At 44.4% G+C, this 23,792-nt stretch overlaps 1 protein-coding gene across 1 annotated transcript in view; it reads right to left on the bottom strand.

Annotated features, from left to right (window-relative positions):
- LOC309558449 (uncharacterized protein) overlaps positions 1 to 22,779 on the bottom strand; it is a 49,661-nt gene extending 26,882 nt beyond the window's left edge. The window contains exons 1-4 of the mRNA XM_082261522.1: positions 22,724 to 22,779; positions 15,060 to 15,343; positions 7,741 to 8,013; positions 5,328 to 5,405 (exon numbers count right to left, since the gene is read on the bottom strand). Of these exons, the coding sequence (XP_082117648.1) occupies positions 5,328 to 5,405; positions 7,741 to 8,013; positions 15,060 to 15,336 (628 nt within the window). The 5' untranslated portion in view covers positions 15,337 to 15,343; positions 22,724 to 22,779. The remainder of the gene's footprint in view (positions 1 to 5,327; positions 5,406 to 7,740; positions 8,014 to 15,059; positions 15,344 to 22,723) is intronic.
- Positions 22,780 to 23,792: the final 1,013 nt, after the last annotated feature.

Below are 23,792 nucleotides of genomic sequence, written 5' to 3'. Positions count from 1 at the left end.
TACCAAAGTTTATCGCCATTCCATGAGCGTGTGCAATTTTGAAGCATGACATGTTAGGTTTCAATTTACTCAACGTAACATTATCTTTGACATTGTAGAAAAAAAAATTAGGCTAACTTTACTGTTTTCTTATTTTTTAATGATATAAAGTGTATTATTTTCAAAAAAATTGTGTGTGCAAATACGGTGTGACATAAAATATTGCAACAATCTCTGTTTTATTCTCTAGGGTCTTTGCTTAAAAATATATGTAATGTAGCACCCTACAGGTAGGTGGTAGGTAAATGTATATTGTCCTTGCCTGCCTAACAGCAGGGCTGTGATTTATTAGTCAGGGTTTCCAAGTGTGCCTGCTGAAGGGAGAAGTCTCCCCACTGGCTCCTGTGAGAGGCTTCTCATAGGGCAGTGAGGGAAACCCAAATAAGAGGGCACATCCAGGCGTGTAACTACCCCAGAAGGCAGATTAGGCTGCAAAGGATTCTGGGAGAAGGTATAAGTTTGGGGGAGGCACCTGACACAATGTATTTGGCGTGAGCAGAGTCCCAGGAGGGAGAGCACGGCTGTCTCTCCCCCTCTCTGAGGAAGCGGATGTCTTGGGGTGTCGCCTGAGGGGATCCGGTGTGCCGAGAATCTGCGGAGAGCGAGAGGGGTCCAGTCCCAGGAGATGGCCTGAAGAAGTAGCGCATGCTCCGATAACGCGTCGCCGCCAGGAGTGACGTCATGATCCCAGGACCCACGAGTGCCAGCGTTCCACCAGCTGACGGGGAGCCCGCGGACACCACCGAGGCCGCCCCTGCACATACGGAGGAACCCCCCTGCCGCTCTCATCGTGACCGACTGCTTCCACCACCAGGACCCGCTCCAGTGATCCCCCTGATGATCAACATTTCTTGATTAACTGCCTCTCATTCACAGACAAAATGTGAGTGTGTTACTACTGCACATACTTCAATAAATGTCTTGCTGCACTTAGAAGGCGCTGCGCTGTTTTCCCTCTTGTCTGCCCCCCAGAGATCACTTCTGTCTCTTCCGCCGACAGCCGCTACAGTGGACAGCTACCCCCTGAACTTTGGGGGCCCCCATACCTCCGGTTGTTTCCTTTCCCCCTCCTCCCCCCCTCCCCCAGGTCCCCAGGACCAGCCCAAACTGAGACCTCTTCTTGCGCCAATTTACCACTCAACTCCAGTCCCAGGAAAGCCTACACAGGTTGTGAGTACTGAGGATTGCCCCTGGGGGTCGGCCTAGTGTCATAGGGGACCACTCCGGAAGAGATTCTGGGATCCCGTCATCAGCTAGCTGTAAAGGGGGTGCCTAGGTTGGGGACCCTGAAGTTACAGAGGGGGGTGCATAGTTAGTGGACCCTGAAGAGTTCAAGTCCAAGGGGGCACCTACATTTGGGCCCTGAATAGTGTAGAGTGTGTGTCAGTTGCATGTGTTGTGAGTACTGAGGATTGCCCCTGGGGGTCGGCCTAGTGTCTTAGGGGACCACTCCGGAAGAGGTTCTGGGATCCCGTCATCAGCTAGCTGTAAAGGGGGTGCCTACGTTGGGGACCCTGAAGTTACAGAGGGGGTGCATAGTCACTGGACCCTGAAGAGTTCAAGTCCAAGGGGGTACCTACATTTGGGCCCTGAATAGTGTAGAGTGTGTGTCAGTTGCCAACACAGTTCTACAGAGTTCTACTTCATACTACCTCAAGCTGGCCAAAGCGGAGTACAGTATTCAGTGACTTACACAGCTTAACAGTGTCAGGAGTTCTAGTGTATTCAGTCCAGGATCTTCTGGACTAAAAGTCGAGGACTCAGCACTTCTGAGTTCATCAAGTTATTCTCAGCGTTAGTGAGCGTTGGCAGGCGCCGGCTGGCGTCAAGGAAGCGCTAACAGGCACTTTTTCAAGAATAAAGTCCCAATTGTGTATAGTTAAGCCTTAAGGAGTATCCCACTAATTCCCTTCTCCCATCCCCTACAAAACCAATAAAAACCACAAACAAAGATGTCGGAGTTGTCGCTGCTTCAGTTGTCACACCCAGGGTCACAGCGCACATGGGCTGGGGAAAGTACCGGTACTAATGGCAGACCCACATCAAGCCATAGGCCTGGAAATCTTGCTACAGTAATATTTGGGAGTTCTAGGTAATTTTCTAGCAAAAAAAATACTGATTTTACCTTGCAAACAACAAGTGTCTGAAATAGGCCTGGTCCTTAACCACTTGCCGACCGCTCACATGGAGCGTACTGCGGCAAAGTGGTTCGTTATCGTCCAGCGACGTAGGTCTAAGTCGCTGGACTCCTCCCCTTGTGGGTGGCGCATGCGCCGCCGGAGGCTCTCTCCCGCTGTATTCAGACACAGCAGGAGTCGGGCCAGGGGAGGAGCTCCACCGCTCTTCCCCGATCCTCAGGAATCGAGTGTGGAGATCCGCCTGCTTGTGTAAACAAAGCGGGCGGATCTCCTATGTGACAGGCAGGGACAGATTACAGGATTCAGCATAGCTGAAGCTGAACCTGCGATCTGTGCCTGTGTCACACAGTCCCCTCCCCCCACACACGTCAGTAAGCACCAGGCATACATTAACCCCTCGATCACCAATAAAAGTTAACCCCTTCCCTGCCAGTGTAATTTTTACAGTAACATTGCATATGTATAGCACTGATTACTGTAGTAATGTCACTGGTACCCCCAAAAGTGTCAAAAATGTCAGTCAGCGGTCCGATCTGTCCGCCGCAATGTCGCAGTCCTGCAAAAAAAATTGCAGATCGCCGCCATTACTAGTTAAAAAAAAACAATAAAAATGACAAAAATTTCCTGTAGTTAGTAGCTGCGATAACTTTTGCGCAAACCAATAAAAATACGCTTATTGCGATTTGTTTTACCAAAAATATGTATCAGAAAACAAATTGGCCTAAAATGTTAAAAAATTTTGATTTTTACATATTTTTTGGGGGGAATTTCATATAAAAAAAATGTGAAAAATATTATTTTTTTTCAAAATTGTCGCTCTTTTTTTGTTTATAGCGCAAAAAGTAAAAATCGCACAGGTAATCAAATACCACCAAAAGAAAGCTATGTTTGTGGGGAAAAAAAGGACATAAATTTAATTTGGGTAGAGTGTTGCACGACCACGCAATTGTCCGTTAAAATAACGCAGTGCCGAATCGCAAAATATGGCCTGGTCAGGAATGGGGTAAAATCTTCCGGTCTTAAAGCGGTTAAAAATAATCTCATTGAGAATTTTTTTGTCAAAGACATGTAGCTAAATACATTTTGGCCTAAATATACGACAAAAATTGAATATATTGGATATTTTTAACTGTCAAAGTAGAAAAATATTGTTATTTTTTCAAAATTGTTGAGTTTTTATATTAATATCGCAAAAAATGAAAAGCGCAGAGATGATCAAATACCACCAAAAGAAAGCTCTGTTTGTGGGGAAAAAAAGAATGTAAATTTAGTTTGGGTACGGCGTTGCATGACCGCGCAATTGTCAGTTAAAGTCGCACAGTGCCGAATCGCAAAAAGTGGTCTGGACGTAAAGCAGGAAAATCCTCCGGTGGTAAAGTGGTTAAAGAGGAGTTCCAGCTGTGGAAAAAAAATAATATTAAAAGTCAGCATCTACAAATCCTGTACAAATCCTGTAGCTGCTGACTTTTAATATATAGACACTTACCTGTCCAGGGAGCCCGCCATGTCATCACCCCAGCCGATTTTTCGATCGGCTGCTGGGTGCTGCCCCCGGCATCCCCTGTAAGGGAAACCGGCAATGAAGCCTTTCGGCTCTATAATGTGCATGCGTGAAGCATGCTGCACACTCTGATTGGCTCAGCTGCGGAGGAAGGAGAAACTGGATGGAACCCCCGAGGGAAGGTGCCCGCTGCGCTGTCTCCCGGAATGGGGAAGGGTACCTGTCAAAAACAGGTACCCGTTCCCCCTCCCCCCACAGAAAGTTGCCAAATGTGGCACCCGATGGGGGGGGGAGGAAGCAAATGAGCGAAAGTTCCAATTTTGGCTGGAACTCCGCTTTAAGTGGTTATCCTGATTGGGTATTTGTAGAAAGCCCAGTTTGACTGTTATGCTAAACCTTCATTAACCACTTACTGCAAAGTGACATAGGGCTATGTCAGCAAACTTTGCAGGGTTATACCGGGATGATGCCTCTAGCACCATCCCGGTACCGTGGTTTAGAGCCAACGGTCGGCTTTCCGTCGGTAACGACCGATGCGGCTCGGGAGCCGCTCAATCGTTACCCGGGTGAGCGGGAGGGGACACCCCCCCCTTCCGCGGCTCTGTCCGGGTCTCCCGTCCTACCGGGAGAGCCGGCACATCCGCCGACTGGATGGAGTCCCAATCTAAGCCGGAAGCGGCTTAGATCGGGTCTCCGATGACGTAACCCGGAGGCGGCGTCCATGACGTCACTTCCGGGTTACTCTGCTGCAAAAGGCAGCAGATTTAGAAAACAGCTGTATGCAAAAATGCTGTTTTCAGCGTTTTGCATACAGGAAAGTGTAGTGGAGGGGTCTAGGGTCTTTTAGACCCTCGATCCCTCCATAAAGAGTACCTGTCACTGCATATTGGTGTCACAAGGGATGCTTACATTGCTTGTGACAGCAATAAAAGTAATCAGATTTTTTTTTTTTTTTAAACCTGTAATAAAGTTAAAAAAAAATAAAATAAATAGGAAAAAAACAATTTAGCCCCCCCCGTCACCGTTAGCTCGTGCACAAAATAAAATGTATACGGAAGTCGAGACGTGAATGAAATCGCTGTTCAAACCACACATGTGAGGTATCGCCGCGATCACCAGAGCGTGAGCAATAATTAGAAAAAAGAGCTACACTCTAACTCTAAACTGGTAACCGTTAAAAAAATTTAAAGAGTCGCCTATCGAGATTTCTATTGACCGTAGTTTGTCACCATTCCACGGGTGTGCGCAATTTTAAACCATAACATGTTGGGTATCTATTTACTCGGTGTGACATCATCTTTCACAATATATAAAAAAATGGGCTAACTTTACTGTTTAGTATTTTTTAAATGCAGTGAAATGTGATTTTTCATAATTTTTCCCAAAAAAATGGCGTTTTATAAATAAATACCGCGTGACAAAAAATATTGCAATGACCGCCATTTGATTCTCCAGAGTCTTTGCTTAAAAAAATATATATATATAATGTTTGGGGGTTCTAAATAGTTTTCTAGGAAAAAATACTGATTTTAACTTGTGAACAAAAAGTGTCCGAAATAGGGCTGGGGCTTAAGTGGTTAAATTATCCGCATTAGAAGATGACAAATTTATTTTTTCATCACTATAGAAAATCTCTTCCGTTATCTTACCTTCACTTCGTGTGTCAGAGCCAGAGGAGGAGCTCCGTGCTCGGGGGGGTTTATTGGGGATGTTCTGTGTTCTGTGTCCTGCATAAAATATCATAAAACAGGAAACTGAGATTCACTCTTAGGCTCCATGTACACGGGACGCTGGAAATGGCCGTTTAGGAGCAGTTGGGCGTTTTTTTCAGAAGCCCCTGAACCCATCTACATTTTATCTTATCTGTCCATGTACACCAGGTCGTTTACAGTCATTTGCAGGCAGTTGCGTTCAGGGACTGTTTTTAGAACGCAATTATTTGCGTTCGAACGTGTGTTTCCCAGCGTTTCAAACGCACAAACGCGTCCGAACGCGTCTGAACGCGATGACCCGCGTTTAGCGTTCGCGTTTTTCCATTTTAAAGGGGAATAATTTTTTTGACCTTTAGGAACGCTTCTAAACGCAAACGCCTGCAAACGCCGCTAAACTCCCGCTAAATGCGGGTACAAACGCGACCGAACGGACGTTTCAAACGTCCTAAAAATTCCAGCATTCAAAGGGACTTTTAACAACGTCCCGTGTACATGGAGCCTTAGATGTACCTCAAACATTACATGAAGTGTTTTCACCTCCCCAGGAATCCCATCATTCCATCAAATCAATGTATCAAGAAAAAATATATGTGGATAGGAATTTTATAGGCATCCAATCTATTATCCACTTCAGCTCCGGAAAGTTTTACCCCCTTAATGACCAGGACATTTTTTTGCGATACGGCACTGCGTTACTTTAACTGACATTTGCGCGGTCGTGCGGCGTTGTACCAAAAAAAAAAAAAAAAATGATGTCCTTTTTTTTCACCACAAACAAAGCTTTATTTTGATGCTGTTTGATCACCTTATTTTTTTTTTCTACTCTTATTTTTGTTCTACTTTTTTTTTTTTTTTTTTTATTAATTTATTTATTTTTTTGCGCTATAAATTAGAAAAAAAAAAAACACAGACAATTTTGAAAAAAACAAAACAATATTTTTTTACTTTCTTCTATAAAACATTCCCATTAAAAAAAAAAATCTAATTTATTTATTGGTTTAGGCCAATTTGTATTCTGCTACATATTTTTGGTAAAAAAAAAATCCCAAAAAGCGTATATTAAATGGTTTGGGCAAACGTTATAGCGTCTACAAATTATGGGATAGATTTATGGACTTTTTTTTTTTTTAATTGTTTTTATTAGTAATAGCGTCGATCGGCGATTTTTAGCGGGACTGCGACATTGCAGTGGACAAATCTGACACCCTGCGACACTTTTTGGGGACCAGCGACACCAATACAGTGATCAGTGCTAAATAGATGCACTGTTACTGTATTAACCACTTTAAGACTGGAAGGATTTCCCCCCTTCCCGACCAGGCCCTATTTTGCGATTCAGCACTGCGTTAATTTAACGGTGCGGTCGGGCAATGCTGTACCCAAATAAAATTGATGTCCTTTTTTTTACCACAAATAGAGCTTTCTTTTGGTGGTATTTGATCACCTGTGCGATTTTTCAAATTCTGCTATATAATATTCTCAAAGAAAAAAAAAATAAAAATAAAAATTTGTTAACATTTTAGGCCAATTTAAAAAAAAAATAACAATATTTTTCACATTTTTTATATGAAATTCCCTCCCCTAAAAAATGTAAAAATCAAATTTACATGTTAGGCCAATTTGTTTTCTGCTACATATTTTTGGTTAGAAAAATCGCAATAAGCGTATTTTGATTGGTTTGCGCAAAAGTTATTGCGTTTACTAACTAAGGGAAAGATTTATGTCATTTTTATTGTTTTTTTTTTATCTTTACTAGTAATGGCGACGATCTGTGATTTTTTGCGGAACTGCGACATTGTGGCGGACAGATCGGACCCCTAACTGACATTTTCTGACACTTTTGGGGGGACCAGTGACATTACTATAGTAATCAGTGCTAAAAATATGCACTGTTACTGTAATAATGCCATTGGCAGGGAAGGGGTGAACAACGTGGGTGATCAAAGGGTTAAGTGTGAGCCTAGTGATTATAACTGTGGGGGGGGCGTGGCTTGTGAAATTACCATAGAGACATGTGTTCCTATATAGAAGGATCACAGGCGCTCTGTGATCATTCCAGGGAGAAGAACGGTCAACTGTGTTTACAACAGCAGACCGTCCTTCTCTCTCAGCGGGGAACGATCGCGGGTGTCAGGCGGCAATTGGAGCCGCCTCACTCGTGCATCGGCTTCCCCGCTGCCGAGTGGGGGCGGTGAGCATGCCGCCGGCGGAACACGCTCGCCCCCTAGCTGCAGGCGCGCGACCGACGTAGGTCCACGTCACTTTGCGCAGGAGAGCCACCCTGCCGCAGTAAAAAGGTGGCGGGTGGTCGGCAACAGGTTAAGATAAAACTTATACTTCTATGACATACCTGGTTTGACACCCACAGCCTCCTCCATGACACTCCGTATCCTACTGATTTTATTGTGCATGGAGTCGTAAGCATCCTGCATTGTCTGAGAAACGGGAGCTGAACTCAATCTCGGATCTGAACCAATAAGATTTGCTGCTTGCTTCTCTGTCTCACTGATGAGGATCAGCTTCTCTGCACATTCCTCAATGAGTGGCTGTTCGTCCAATATTCTCCTCATATTATCATCACTGCTGTCATCCAGATCATCCAACAACACAATCACATTTTTTCCTTAATAAGGTGACAACATCACAAGTTAACACAAAGAAATGTGTGTAGATACTTAAAGTAATAATAATAATAAAAATAATAATAATAATAATAATAATAACAGCAATAACAATAAGATACATTAAAATTATAACCCTCCCTCCATAGCCCTCTGTTTTTTTGGAAAATATAGGACATAAACCACATGGAGGACTTGGACCAAGAAAAACATGGGACCTATGAAAGTACCCGGTTCCATTGGAATTTCTACATATTCTCAGACTAAATGAAGCCTGTCTAGCTGGGGATTTCATGACCCCAGCTGGGAATCCCACACTCAACCAATCTGATGGCCTTCGAGGGTGAGGTGGCTTTCCTGTCCCTCTCCTGTTACTGCCCTGCCTTTCCCCAACCTCCCCCTCTCAATCCTCAACCTCGAGGGTGAGGTGGCTTTCCTGTCGCTCTCCTGTTACTACCCTGCCTTTCTCCAACCTCCCCCTCTCAATACTCAACCTCGAGGGTGAGGTGGCTTTCCTGTCCCTCTCCTGTTACTGCCCTGCCTTTCCCCAACCTCCCCCTCTCAATACTCAACCTCGAGGGTGAGGTGGCTTTCCTGTCCCTCTCCTGTTACTGCCCTGCCTTTCCCCAACCTCCCCCTCTCAATACTCAACCTCGAGGGTGAGGTGGCTTTCCTGTCCCTCTCCTGTTACTGCCCTGCCTTTCTCCAACCTCCCCCTCTCAATACTCAACCTCGAGGGTGAGGTGGCTTTCCTGTCCCTCTCCTGTTACTGCCCTGCCTTTCCCCAACCTCCCCCTCTCAATACTCAACCTCGAGGGTGAGGTGGCTTTCCTGTCCCTCTCCTGTTACTGCCCTGCCTTTCCCCAACCTCCCCCTCTCAATACTCAACCTCGAGGGTGAGGTGGCTTTCCTGTCCCTCTCCTGTTACTGCCCTGCCTTTCCCCAACCTCCCCCTCTCAATCCTCAACCTCGAGGGTGAGGTGGCTTTCCTGTCCCTCTCCTGTTACTGCTCTGCCTTTCCCCAACCTTCCCCTCTCAATCCGCAACCTCGAGGGTGAGGTGGCTTTCCTGTCCCTCTCCTGTTACTGCCCTGCCTTTCCCCAACCTTCCCCTCTCAATACTCAACCTCGAGGGTGAGGTGGCTTTCCTGTCCCTCTCCTGTTACTGCCCTGCCTTTCCGCAACCTCCCCCTCTCAATCCTCAACCTCGAGGGTGAGGTGGCTTTCCTGTCGCTCTCCTGTTACTACCCTGACTTTCCCCAACCTCCCCCTCTCAATATTCAACCTCGAGGGTGAGGTAAGTTTCCCGTCGCTCTCCTGTTCCTGCCCTCCCTTTCCCCACCCCAAATCCCCCTTTTTTGTCTTTTTCTTCCTTATTCCCTACTACTACTATACTCTGCTCTTCGTACTAATAAAAAACAAACACTCAGAGCTTGTGCAGTGCCGGATCTTGTATGGATCTATTATGGATCTATCATGGATCTTGCTCAATTCACCAAAGGATATGGAGGTTTTTCCTCTCACCCACATGTTGTAACCCTTAAATCTCCTGTAAAAATGAGTCATTACACTTTTCAAATCACATACCGTGCCTTATTTTGGAAGATGCAATCTTTTCTCTTTGTATGTACAGTGGGAAAAATAAATATTTGATCCCCTGCAAATATTGTAGGTCTACCCACTTACAAAGAAATGAAGGGTCTATAAGTGTTATCATAGGTGTATTTTAAATCATAGAGACAGAAAATCAACCCAAAATCCAGAAAAAAACACATGATACAAATTGAGTTGCAGTTTTGATTCCCTAACAACCAACAGTAATTCTGCCTCCCACAGACTGACTAGAGTATAAGCTCATGTGGTACACAGATTGGTCCTGTTAATTTAAAAAGGTGCTTCTAACGACAACTCGTTATGTGTATAAAAGACTCCTTTTATGTCCACAGAATCTCTTTCTTCCATTCAAACCCACAATCATGGGCAATCATGGACAAGACCAAAGAGCTGTCAAAGGACGTTAGGGACAAGATTGTAGACCTGCACAAGGCTGGAATGGGCTACAAGACCATCAGCAAGAAGCTTGGTGGGAAGGAGACAACTGTTGGAGCAATTATTTGTAAATGGAAGAAATACAAAATAACCATCAATAGCCACCTGTCTGAAACTCCATGCAAGATTTTGCCTTATGGGGTAAGGATGATCATGAAAAAAGTGAGGGATCAGCCAAGAACTACACAGGAGGAGCTTGGGAATAATCTCAAGGCAGTTGGGACCACAGTCATCAAACAAACCTCTAATAACACAATACGTTGCAATTGATTGAAATCAAGAAGACACATGTACACACCCATCTGAAGTTTGCCAATGAACATCTAAATGATTAAGAGAAGGATTGGGAGAAAGTGCTGTGGTCCAGTGGCGTAGCGTGGGTTGTCAGCGCCCGGGGCAAGGTAATTTCGCCCCCTACACAAATCTACTAGACCACTACACTGACACCTACACAGACCTAGCTGACCACTACACAGACCTACATTATTCCTACACTGACCTACCTGATTACTATACTGACACCTACACAGACCTACCTGACCACTACACAAACCTACCTGACCACTACACAGACACCTACACTCACCTACCTTATTCCTGCACTAACCAACCTGATCACTACACTAACCTACCTAATTTCTATACTGACACCTACACTTACCTACCTGACCACTACACTGACCTACCTGACCACTACACAAACCTACCTGACAATTACACTGACCACTACCCAGACCTACCTGTTTCCTACACTAACCTACCTGATCACAACACCTACAGAGACCTATCTGAACACTACAGAGACCTACCTGATTCCTACACTAACCTACCTGATTACTATACTGACACTTACACTGACCTACCTCACCACTACACATACCTACCTCACCACTACACTGACCACTACACTGACCTACCTAATTACTATCCTGACAATTACACAAACTGGGAATAGCCGAACATGTACGGCCTTTCCCAAGCGGCAGTGGCGCATGAGCGGTGACATGTTGGCGCCTCAGGAGCACGTGGGGCCGGCCGGGGACATTTTATTTTTTATGACTGTTTAAGTGACACTGGCACGGCCGCAGGATGCGCCCCCCCAGATTTTGCGCCCGGTGCGGCTGGCCCCCCCAGCACCCCCCATGCTACGCTAACTGCTGTGGTCAGATGAGACCAAAATTGAGCTCTTTGGCATTAACTCAACTCGCCGTGTTTGGAGGAAGAAAAATGCTGACTATGACCCTAAGAACCCCATCCCTACAGTCAAGCACGGAGGTGGAAACATGGTGCTTTGGGGCTTTTTCTCTGCTAAAGGTACAGGCAGACTTTGCGGCATTGAGGGGCCAATAGACGGGCCATGTATTGTAAAATCTAGGATGAGAACCTTCTTCCATCCCCAGAACACTGAAGATGGGTCATGGATGGGTCTTCCAGCATGACAATGACCCAAAACATATCACCAAGGCAACAAAGGAGTGGCTCAAAAAAAAGCACATTAAGGTCATGGAGTGGCCTAGCCAGTCTCCAGACCTTAATCCTATAGAAAATGTATGGAGGGAGCTGAAACTTCGAGTTGCCAAGCGACAGCCAAGAAACCTTGTGATTGTAAAGGCACGTTTTTAAAAAAGAAAAAAATAACAAACATGTTATACTTACCTCCTCTGTGCAGTTGGTTTTGCACATGGCAGCCTGGATCCTCCTCTCCTCTGGGCCCTCTTCTGTGCTCCTCCCTCCTATTGAGTGCCCCCATAGGAAGCAGCTTCCTATGGGGGCACCCAAGCTGAACTGCAGCTCCGTGTGTCCATTCATCTCAGCCAATCAGGAGGGAGATTCACAGATGGCTGAGGGACTCATAGACATTGCTGGACAGAGATGGGGCACAGGTAAGTATTAGAGGGTGCTGGGGAGGCTGCTACACACAGAAGGCTTTTTATCTTAATGCACAGAATGCACCTTCTGGCTTTACAACTCCTTTAAGGATTTACAGAAGATATATAAAGAGGAGTGGATCAAAATCCCTCCTGAGATGTGTGCAAACCTGGTCACCAACTACAAGAAACGTCTGACCTCTGTGCTTGCCAACAAGGGTTTCTCCACCAAGTTCTAAGTCATGTATTGCTTGGGGGTCAAATACTTAATTTACTCACTGAACTTCAACTCAATTTATAGCATTTGTTTTATGTGTTTTTTCTGGATTTTTGGTTGATATTCTGTCTTTACCATTTAAAATACACCTATGATAACAATTAAAGACCCTTCATTTCTTTGTAAGAGGCAAACTTACAAAATCTGTAGGTTATCAAATAATCATTTTCCCTTCTGTACATGTTCTTGTGTGATTATAAATAAATCATTACATTAACCACTTGCTGTCTGCTCACTAGATCTCTACTGCGGCAAAGTGGTTCGTTATCGTCTGGCGACGTAGACCTACGTCGCCAGACACTCCCTTTACTCGGCGGCGCGCGTGCGCCTCCGGAGGCTCGCTCCCACTGTATTCAGTCACAGCGGGAGTCGGGCCAGGGGAGGAGCAGCGGCGATCGCCGCTGCTCTTCCCCGATCGTCGGGGAATCGAGTGTGGAGATCTGCCTGCTTGTGTAAACACAAGCAGGCGGATCTCCTAAGTGACAGGCAGGGAAAGATTACAGGGTTCAGCATAGATGAACATGCGATCTGTCCCTGTGTCACTCAGTCACCTCCCCCACACACGTCAGTAAGCACCAGGCATACATTAACCCCTCCCTCTCCAATAAAATGAACCCCTTCCCTGCCAGTGTCATTTTTACAGTAACAGTGCATATATATAGCACTGATTACTGTAGTAATGTCACTAGTACCCCCAAAAGTGTCAAAAATGTCAGTCAAGGGTCCGATCTGTCTGCCACAATGTCGCAGTCCCGCAAAAAAAAATCGCAGATCACCGCCATTACTCGTTAAAAAAAAAACACCAAAAATGACAGAAATCTTTCCCTTAGTTAGTAAACGCCATAACTTTTGCGCAAACCAATTAAAATACGCTTATTGCGATTTTTTTTACCAAACATGGGTAGCAGAAAACAAATTGGCCAAAAATTTAAAAAAAATTTGATTTTTACATTTTTTTGGGGGGAATTTAAAAAAAAAATGTGAAAAATATTATTTTTTCAAAATGTATGCTCTTTTTTTGTTTATAGCGCAAAAAGTAAAAATCGCACAGGTGATCAAATACCACCAAAAGAAAGCTCTTTTTGTGGGAAAAAAAGGACGTGAATTTCGTTTGGGTATGGCGTCGCGCGACCGCGCAATTGTCAGTTAAAGTCGCACAGTGCCGAATCGCAAAAAGTGACCCAGACGTAAGACAGCAAAATCCACTAGTGGTAAAGTGGTTAAAATAACATATATATACTATGGCCCTATATGAGCTTGCAAAGCAAAAGAGCATGACAGAGACAGAGAGATGGGCTCATCAATGTGCTGCATCATCTTTCACTGTCCAATCACAGGCTGGGGAAGGGGAGGAGACATGAAAGTGGAACACTTGTCAGTTATATGTAAAAGTAAATAGTTGTAGTAAAGCTTGTACAAAACAAAGGAAATACAGAAAGCTTGAGAAGATTCTAGATTTCTTTCCATATAAAGCTTAAAGTAGAACTAAAGGTAAAACTTTTTTTTTTGGATACAGTAAGGGAGGGTTTTAACCCCTGCCAGATTTTTCCTGCCATCTGTGTCCCATTGGTGAGATTCTCCTTCACTTCCTGTACTTTAACCAACACGGGAAGTGAGAGAAAATATCTCCAAAGTGAGGAAATCCCTGGTTATCCCCAGAGCCAGTGTCCTCATTGGAAGATTTCTCTTCTATTCTTATTCTGGCGACAATCAAAATGTTGGTGTGACGGGAGTCACTTTGGTTGGGGGGCCTGTGGAACCCAGCTTACCTTAGAGAGTGAGAGTGCACTTTAAGAATCATTAAAATCACTGCTCCTGAAAAAACAATGGTCTTTCATTTTTTTTTTATTATTGATACATGTCCCCCAGGGCAGTACACAGACCTCAAACATGTATACAGGCGCATAAGTCATACCATAAGCCAGAGTCCATATGGATCAGATACAGTCACTGAGTAGGATGGAGGGGAAAGGGAGTCCACCAATTTAGGGCAGCCTTCAAGAAACCAAAGCCAAGGGTTCCACAGGGCTACAAACAAAGACAAAAACAGAGGTTAAGTGTAGACTATTGACACATTTATTATTAAAATAGCTCTTCCCTGCTTTGAAGAAGGAGCGTGGCTGCCTTCCCCCGGCAGTACGCACGCTCGGAAACGCGTCGCATTTTTCATGACGTCATCTCTATCCGACGGTGAACCAAGCCTCGCTTCCACTGACGGACTACAAGCTTCTCTTCCTGTCTCCAGCTCCGCCGTACTGCCGGCCACGGCGAGGAGGGCTCTACCCCAGTAGGACGGCTACACAGACCGGATGATCACGTCCACTACATACCTCATCTCGGAACCATCGGAATGGTTTTCTTTCATGAGCACTTTATTTCAGATGTGAGTGCATAATTTTAATAATAAATGTGTCAATAGTCTACACTTAGAGGCGCCTCTGTTTTTTTCTTTTTCAGTACACAGACCTCCATACTCCTTTTATGGCCAATTATAAGCCTTCAAAATGGGCGTGTTTAATTTTTCCTGTTTGGCTCCCAAAGACTTCGATGGGGTCCACCAATCAGGTTAGAACATTTTCCCTGTTCGGGAGTTCTATTGCGAATCGAACATGGGAGTGTTCTGCCCATGTCTACTGAAGGGCAGTATTCAGGAGCACTGAATGAAATAGATAATTAGGGCTGTACACCCAGCTTGTATCTTGCATTATCATTTCTCAATGACACCATAATCATCATCATTTTATAAAATTTAGTAAGGTTTAAATAAATCTATAGGTTTAAGTCTAAATATTATATCCCTGACCACACTACTACACTCAGAATAGAGAGATCAAGTTATATTATTGTTCTCTCACCCAGCTGATCTTGCAGGTCCCTCAACTCTTCATCGTAGAGAGAATCTGTGACGTCGGTAATGTTCAGACGGCCTCTCTTCTTGGTGTGATACAGGATGGCGAATGTGCACTTCGTCAAATCATCAGTGAAGGATCGGAAGTTGTTAGTGATGTATGTGCCATCAACGCTTTCCACCAAGCTTTGAAACATGGCTGACCAGAGCACATTAAGCAGCCATTTGTAATTGTCTTGTCCATCCCTTGAGAAGATCCTAATCCTGAGTTTTTTCAAAGCCATCTTGTTTCTTGTTTCATGCCAAAAAAAAAAAGAAAAAAAAATGTGTTTAGTAAAGGTATTTATTTAGTGCCAACAAATTACAGATCAATCCTCCCTCAGATCAATCCTCCCTCAGATCAATCCTCCCTCAGATCAATCCTCCCTCAAGGAGCTTACAATCTAAAGTCCCTGTCTCACATGAAAATGTAGACAGAAGCCAGTTAACATTCCAGTATGTCTGGAATCATGCGACAGAAAACATTATCTGGGGTGCATTGTTGGTTAGCAAAGACGATGGCGTAGAGCTCAGTTAACCATTTGCCTATTGGGCACTTCGACCCCCTTCCTGCCCAAGCCAATTTTCAGCTTTCAGTGCTGTTGCAATTTGACTGGTAATTGCCCGGTCATGCAGCACTGTACCCATATGAATTTTTTATCATTTTTTGAGACAGATAGAGCTTTCTTTTGGTGGTATTTATTCACCACTGGATATTTTATTATTTAATAAACTCATGAAAAAAATACCAAAAGTTTTGAAAAAAAAAAGTTTTGCAAATAAGTTATTTTTCTCCTTCACCGATGTGCACTGATGAGGCTGAACTGATATGCACTGATAAGCAGCACTGATGTGCACTGATGAGGCTGAACTGATGGGCACTGATAAGCAGCACTGATGTGCACTTATAAGGCTGAACTGATGGGCACTAATAGGCAGCACTGATGTGCACTGATGAGGCTGAACTGATGGGCACTGATAGGCAGCATTGATGTGCACCGATGAGGCTGAACTGATGGGCACTAATAGGCAACACTGATGAGGATGAACTGATGGGCACTGATAGGCAGCACTGATGTGCACTGATGAGGCTGAACTGATGGAAACTGATAGGCTGCACTGATGGGCACTGATGAGGCAGCACTGATGAGCTGGCACTGATGAGGCTAAACTGATATGCAGCACTGATGGGCACTGATAGGTGGCACTGATAGGCACTGTTGGGACTGCTGATCAGTGCCCTCATTATCGGTATAGATGTCCCCCCTTTCACACTTGCTGGTTACCGACTCTCTTCTCCTCATGCTGTGACAGCGCAAGGAAAGGAATGCCAATGACCAGCAAGTGTGTTCACATCATGATCAGCTGTTATTGGACACAGCTGATCACATGGTAAAGGGCCACGATGATTTACCATTTACCTCGATCAGAGAGCGTGCCGGGTGCATGCTGCAGTGGGCATGCTGAGGGCATGGTTCTGGGATGACGTCAATAGATGCCATCCCAGAACTGGATGACCACGCTGTAGCCGTCATTTGGCTATAGCGCTTCCGGCAAGTGGTTGAATAAACAGCTAAAAAAATAACAAGCCATCACTCACAGAGTGTATTTGCCTCATACACACAATGAGAATATCAGACGAAGGATCATATGAGGACACTATGGCTGTAATTAGCAAGATAAATACTGTAACATGTTACATGGCAATGTGTATTTGTCTTGTCAAGTGGAAAAACCATGTAGAATGTTTCAACCACAGGCCACCTAAGACAGGACACCATTTTTTCGGTGCAGGGGAGCAGGAAATGGCTGGAGGATTTAGAGATTAACCCATCCTTAATGTAGTGGCTTTCCTCTGGGACCATCCTGGCATACCATCTAGGCTAGTATTGCCCAAGCATTATAATGTGAGTGGGGGCTAAGTCCATCTGTCTCCCCTCCTTTTCCGCCTATTTGGATGCTATTGAATTGTCCCACCCCCCCCCCCCCCCCTTTTGGGTGGAGTTGTTTTTGGCCCACTTAGCCTCCGACGTCTTGGTCCGTTTTGGGATCTGACCAGAGTGGGACAAGTATCAGTGATTCTTTCGAATTGCAATCTATTTTTTTTTTTAACTTAACCCACTTGCACCCCTCAATACCCCTGAAGAAGCCAACAAAGGCTAAACGCCTTGGGTGAGTCTTGCCTCCTCCATTTCATTGGGGTTACTGTATATAAAATATTGCAGATCACTTACAAGGGGAGGGGTCTCCATCTTCAGGGGTGCCTTTCTGTGTTCCTTTTTTTTAACAAATTTTTATAAACATTTTGCAAATATACAGGATAAAGGAAAAACAGTGCAAGAGAACCATCAAATATCTGTAACAAATAGGGTTCCAATCAAAATGAATGTCATGAGTGGATCTAAACTGGGGGGGGGGGGGGATAAAAAGGTAAGAGGGGGTGGAAAGGAGAAAAAAGGGGGGGGGAAGGGGAGGAAAGCTCACAGAAGTCCATGTGAAAAGATGATATTAGAAGGATCCTGTACGATATACGAATGAATGGCTGAAAGATTGAAAGATTCCATTGTTTGATTTGGGAGAGCGGAGTCAATAAAGACACACCAACATTTACAAAAGCGTTTGTACGACGGGGCGTGATTGAAGCCCGTATAGATTTTTTCCCTATGAAGCAGCTGGGTAAGATCCTGTTTGACTAGGGGAATGGAAGGGCGATATGACAAGGTCCAGTTTCTCAAAATAACTCTCCGAGCTGTGAGAAGACATAGGAGAATCCAATCCTTGGGAAATGAGCGACATGGTGGAGAGCATGTCAGGAGCTGTTTGTCCCAATATCCGAAGATCAATAGGAAGGGGTCTTTCGGAAGATACATTAGCATTACACTATGGATAAAGGACATGACTTTATCCAAGAAGGCTGATATAAAGGAGCAAGACCAAAAACGATGAGTGAGGGAGGGTCTCGATGTTTTGCAGTATGGGCCCAATGCCGAGTCCGGGTTACGTTTATCCAGTAGGAATGGGATGTAGGCTCTGTGAAGAATTTTCATCTGGGATTCTCTCCATTGTTTACATTGGATAAGCTGAATAGTTTTGCTGAAGCCACGTAGCAACTTGTCCATAAGATTCAGATCTGGAAAATCCTTACGCCAGTTATTAGCTGAGAAGGAGGACTGGTAGCTTTATCTAGCTGTTTGCAGATATCTGTTTGTAAGACCCTCCTAGGAGAAGCCGGTCTAAGAAGCAGGGCTTGAAGCGCTGGCATCGAGCATCGAGCTGGCGAGCAGGAAGAACGTACAAAATTTGAGCATTGCCAGAAATAGAAGGCGTGGGACAGCGGCAAAGAGAATTTTTGAGCAATAGTTTCAAAGGGGAGAGGAGCTCCCGTGTCTTCCAGACACAATGAAGAAAATTTTGTAAGTCCTGACTTGTGCCATTCATTGAATATATTATATTCCATGCCAGGAGTGAATCCTGGATTGCCCTGGATAGGAGTATGTTTAGATATAAAGGGGGGTAGGCGAAGAATTTTGTGTGATTCCCTCCAGACTATTACTGTATCGCTGAGAATTAGGTTCAGTCTCAGGTCTCTGGGGATAATGGTAAGTTTGAAATGGAGAAGAGCAGATAATGAGTAGGGGTGTTCCATGGCTGATTCCAGTTCAAAGTTACAATAGCGCGAAGATTCGGATATACAATCCAGGCCTATTCTAAGCAATGCAGATAGGTTGTACAGTCTGATATTGGGGAGGCTAATGCCCCCTTGATTCCTGGGAAGGTGTAATTTCTTCTTCAGAGCTATGCAAGGTCTTTTCCTTTGCCATATAAATTTCTGGAGGGTTTTGGCGATCAACTGGACATCTGTGTGTTTAAGCAGTAAAGGAATGGTTTGCACTGCGTAGAGCAGGCGGGCAAAGCTGACCATCTTAAAGAGGTGGCACCATCCCAGGAATGAGAGGGGAGATCCATCCAGTTTTCCAATTCTGTAACAATCTTGCAGACTAGAGGAGGATAGTTTAGAGAGTATAAAGAGGAGGGGAGTTTCCCTATTTTTATGCCTAGGTAAGTGATATGGGATTTAGCCAGGGCAAATGGGGACATGGCTGACCAGGTTAGGGTGGTTGAACCGCCAAGAGGGAGGATTTTGCTCTTACTAAAGTTAATGCGTAGACCAGAGTAAGTTCAGGATTCGTGGGAAAATTTGCTTTATGATGGGCATGTCGGCCGAAGGGTTGGCAGTGAAGACAAAGACATCATCAGGGAAGAGGGCGGTGCGAAGGTCATGTCCACCAATATTAATACCGTGGAGGGGGGCATGATTGAGGAGGTATCTGGATAAAGGTCCAGGGCCAGGTTGAATAGTAAGGGGGGCAGGGGGCAGCCCTGCCTGGTGCCCTTATGTGGTTGGAATTTATCCAAAAGGATACCTGCTACCATCAATCTGGCCGTTGGTTTGGAGTACATGGAATGGATTAATGACATGAAAGGACCAGAGAAGCCTATTTTGGATAGAACCATGGAGAGCCAGTGAAAATTAACATTGTCAAAGGCTTTCTCCGTGTCAAGGGTGATGGTCAACCAGGACCTCAATGTTTTTTGTCTTACATTCAACATTGAAAGATATTCTATGTGAGGGGGAGGGAACACAATTTTTATTAATTATTATTATTACTACTTTCTTTTTTTGGTTTGGAATGTTTGCAGCTCCTAAGAATTTTGTGCTCAGGCCAACTGCACCTGTGGCCCCACTCACTCTATACCACTGCATTAGGGGCCAGCATTAATGTTATAATTAGGGCTAGGGTTCTTCAATATCTAATTTCATGTTTCCATTTAATGAAGGACCGTTTTTGGCACAAGAAGAGGCCCTAGGTAGGTAAAGGAGGTTACTTAAAGTAGAAGTCCAGGCAAAACCTAACGCTAAACCTGCTCTCTGCCACATTCTCAAACCTAATCTATCTAATCCTGTAAAGCAAAAATCACTGTACTTCCCTATTTTGTAGCCGGTCCAGTCCCAGCATCAGCTGTCAGCGGCAGCTGCAGCGTGGAGGTGGGTGCAGAAGAAGCAACCGACAATGGAAGCCCCATAGTATCTCTATGAGTGACATCACTTCCCCTTCATTTCACACTCGTTGTTGGTCCTCTTCTGCACAGAGCTTCCACCGCTGGAGACCGGACCGGACTGGCTGCAGAATAGGTAAGTACAGCGATTTTTGCTTTACAGGGTTGGATAGATCAGGGTTAGAATGTGGCAGAGAGCAGGTTTAGCGTTAGTTAGGTTTTGCCTGGACTTACACTTTAACCTTTTCACACCAGCGGCCTCCTAGCCCTTAAGGAGTTCTAAAAGCCAGGAGGTGGGCATTCAGCTCATGTGATTGGCTGTCACAGCGATCACATGATCGGAAAGCTCCCAATCCCAAGTATTAATTGAGAGCTTTCAGATACCTGCCAGCTACCATGCAGGGAGCGCGCCGTCCGCATGGTAAGTTGTTTTAACAGGGCCTGCATATTCAGTGTGTTGGGCCGCTCGGTGTTAAGGCCCACCTCATGACTGGCCGCATCAAGGAGTTAACCATTAGAAGCCATTTGAAGCTTATTGCGTCCTTAAAACCCACCAAAAAAACACCTTATATTCTTGATGCTAAAACATTTTCTGAAATTACAAACTTCTGGGAAAATACCTGGATTCCTTTCAATCAGGAAACTTTTGAAATTTCAAAAGTGAAACCTCAGCTGGGAAATTTTCCCTCACCTTCTGTCCCAGTGGCCATGCAGGAAATAAAGAGAATAATCCAAAGGATTCATAAACAGAAAAAAGACACATTTTACTCTTTTATTTACTTACTGGACAAATTCCGACACTTCTCACATACAAGTAAAAATCAAAAATTTTGGTAGAAAATCACTTAGAACCCCTAAACATTATATTTACTTTTTTTTTGGCAGAGGCCCTATAGAATAAAATGATGGGTGTTGCAATTTTTTATGTCACACATTATTTGTGCAGCAGATTTTCAAACACAATTTTTTGGGAAAAAAATACACTTTAAATGCTTGACGACTGCCCGCTGAATGTATACTGCGGCAGGCTTGCTTGGCAGCACAAATCACTGTACCTGTACAGTGATCTGCGGGAGTGATCATTGGGGCACGCACGTGCCCCCATTAGCCAGCAGGGAAGCTGAATCACGGGGCCAGCAGCTACGATTGCTGTCGGGTACCCGAAATCGCTCCCCCGTGGAGAGAGAACGACGGTCTGCTGTTGTAAACACAGCAGACTGTTGTTCTCCTAGGAATCAGCACAGAGCGCCTGTGTTCCTCATATTTAGGATCACAGGTTTCTGTATTGATTCCACAAGCCCACCCCCCTCACAGTTAGAAAGCACCCCCTAGGCATACACGTAACCTTTTGATCGCCCCTGAGTTAACCCCTTCCCTGCCAGTGTCATTTTTACAGTAATAGAGCATATTTTTAGCACTGATTACTGTAATAATGTCACTGGTACCCCCAAAAATGTCAATTAGGGTCCGATCTGTCCGCCGCAATGTCGCAGTCCTGCAAAAAAATCGCATTACTAGTAAAAAAAAAACAATAAAAATGACATAAATCTTTTCTCTAGTTAGTAGGCACAATAACTTTTGCGCAAACCAATCAAAATACGCTTATTGTGATTTTTTTTACCAAAAAAAAAAAACAAATTGGCCTAAAATATAAAAAAATTTCGATTATTAATTTTTTTGGGGGGAATGTTATTTAGCAGAAAGTAAAAAATATTGTTTTTTTTTTTCAAAATTCCCCTTTTTTTTTTTTAGTTTATAGCGCAAAAAATAAAAATCGCACACTACCAAAAGAAATCTCTTTGTGTGGTTAAAAAAAGGACATCAATTTTATTTGGGTACAGCGTCACACGACCGCGCAATTGTCCGTTAAAGTAACGCAGTGCCGAATCGCAAAATATGGCCTGGTCATTAAGGGGGCAAATCCTTCCGGTCTTAAAGTGGTTAGGTCCTCCAATGTAATGCGTCCTCATGCAATCCTTGCGACTGAATAGCTTTTTTTGCTATGCTGAGATCACCATTGAGGCATTTGTAAATTGCTATCATGTCCCCTCTCTGGCGTCTCTTCTCCAGGGAGAATAAATTAAGGGATTGCAGACGCTCTTCATAATTAAGGTCCTCCAATCCCCTAATTAGTTTAGTTGCTCTTCTTTGGACTCTTTCCAGTTCCAGCACATCCTTTCTGAGGATCAGTGACCAGAACTGGACAGAATACTCCAGATGTGGTCAGATAATAAAGTGGTAGGATTATAGTTTTATCCCTGGAATACATCCCCTTCCTTATGCATGCTAATATTCTGCCGGCTTTGGCAGCTACAGCCTGACATTGCATGCTATAGTTTAGTGACTCACTTCTGACTTACAGTGCTTGTAAAGCCTTGAGGTTTTTTCACCCTTATGCAGAGGGCGTTACATGGTTCCATGGCACACTCTGATCTATTAGCTGCCAGCCAGCATGATTAAGATATAATTAAAACAAAATAAATGTAACACTTAATATTTGTTGCAATCTATCAGTTCCTGGACCATTGTAACCCCTCTAAATTCTCCCTTCATCCCACCCATAGAGAATGTTACCTTGTTTTCCTGTCTGGTGTGCGTCCCCGGGAGATTCAGCAGATGTGATCTTTGATCTCTCCTCTCACACACCCGGCATGAACAGGAAGAGAAAATAAAAGATTCCTCCCTCCAGGTGTGGCGAGACATAAAACATTGGAAATTGAGGCCAAAGCTTATCTACTTTTATGATACTCATTTACATACTTTGTGATAAAGAATTTATTGTAGAAACTAAAGTAAACCTCAACAGGATAACTCAGAAAACTCCTTGTAGTTCTACTTTTTTTTTTTCTTTTTTAACCACTTCAACCCTTCGAAAGGTTCAACCCCCCTTAATGGCCAGGCCATTTTTTTGCGATTTGGCACTGTGTTGCTTTCTGGTTCAAACATTTTATTGGAGAACAAAGTAAACAGGTAACAACAATTTGGTAAACAGAGTGACAAGATAAATACAAGCCAGATGCGCGCAACAAAATAACGGCTACAATAACCATGGGTCAAACTTAGGAGTAGGTGGAGAAGAGGCAACCAGGGGGGGCTGTGGTCAGGACCCTGCGACCAGCGTACCCAACCCATAGGCACCCCATAAAGGGAACACTCTGTGCCCAGGTGGGAAGGCGCGGTCAAGCAGCAGACAAAGCAAGGGTGAACAAAGCCCAGTAGCACGTGAGAAGAAATAAATGGGTGCGATAATCCACATGGTAATGCAACTAGACGGGGGAAACAGAGGATACAATAAGTAAAACCAGGAAAAGCAGGCCAAACCAGGGAGCCTGCAGGGTTCACTCTGTAGTTCATGACAGGCTCAAACAGGTGTGTTGTTGGTACCAGAACAAATCACGTAGGGAGGTGGAGTAGGAAGAAAAAAAGGGGGGGGGAAGAAAAAAAGGGGGGGGGAAGGAATGTTCGCCGGGGGGGCAATGAACAGGAAGTAGTAACCAATAAGCCTCAGGTTAACATCAGGGCAGTAGGAGGGAGGTGTCGAAATTGGAGGGAAGAAAATGGTCAACCCAAGGTTGCCAAAGTTTACTGTACTTGTCTATTTTATCCATTAGAACCGCCTCAATTTTGGCGTGTATCATGGCGG

The sequence above is a fragment of the Pelophylax lessonae genome (assembly GCF_965119305.1).
Source record: "Pelophylax lessonae genome assembly, chromosome: 6".
NCBI lineage: Eukaryota > Metazoa > Chordata > Amphibia > Anura > Ranidae > Pelophylax > Pelophylax lessonae.
Note: the sequence above shows the minus strand (reverse complement) of the source record. Positions and strands in the feature narration are given on the sequence as shown.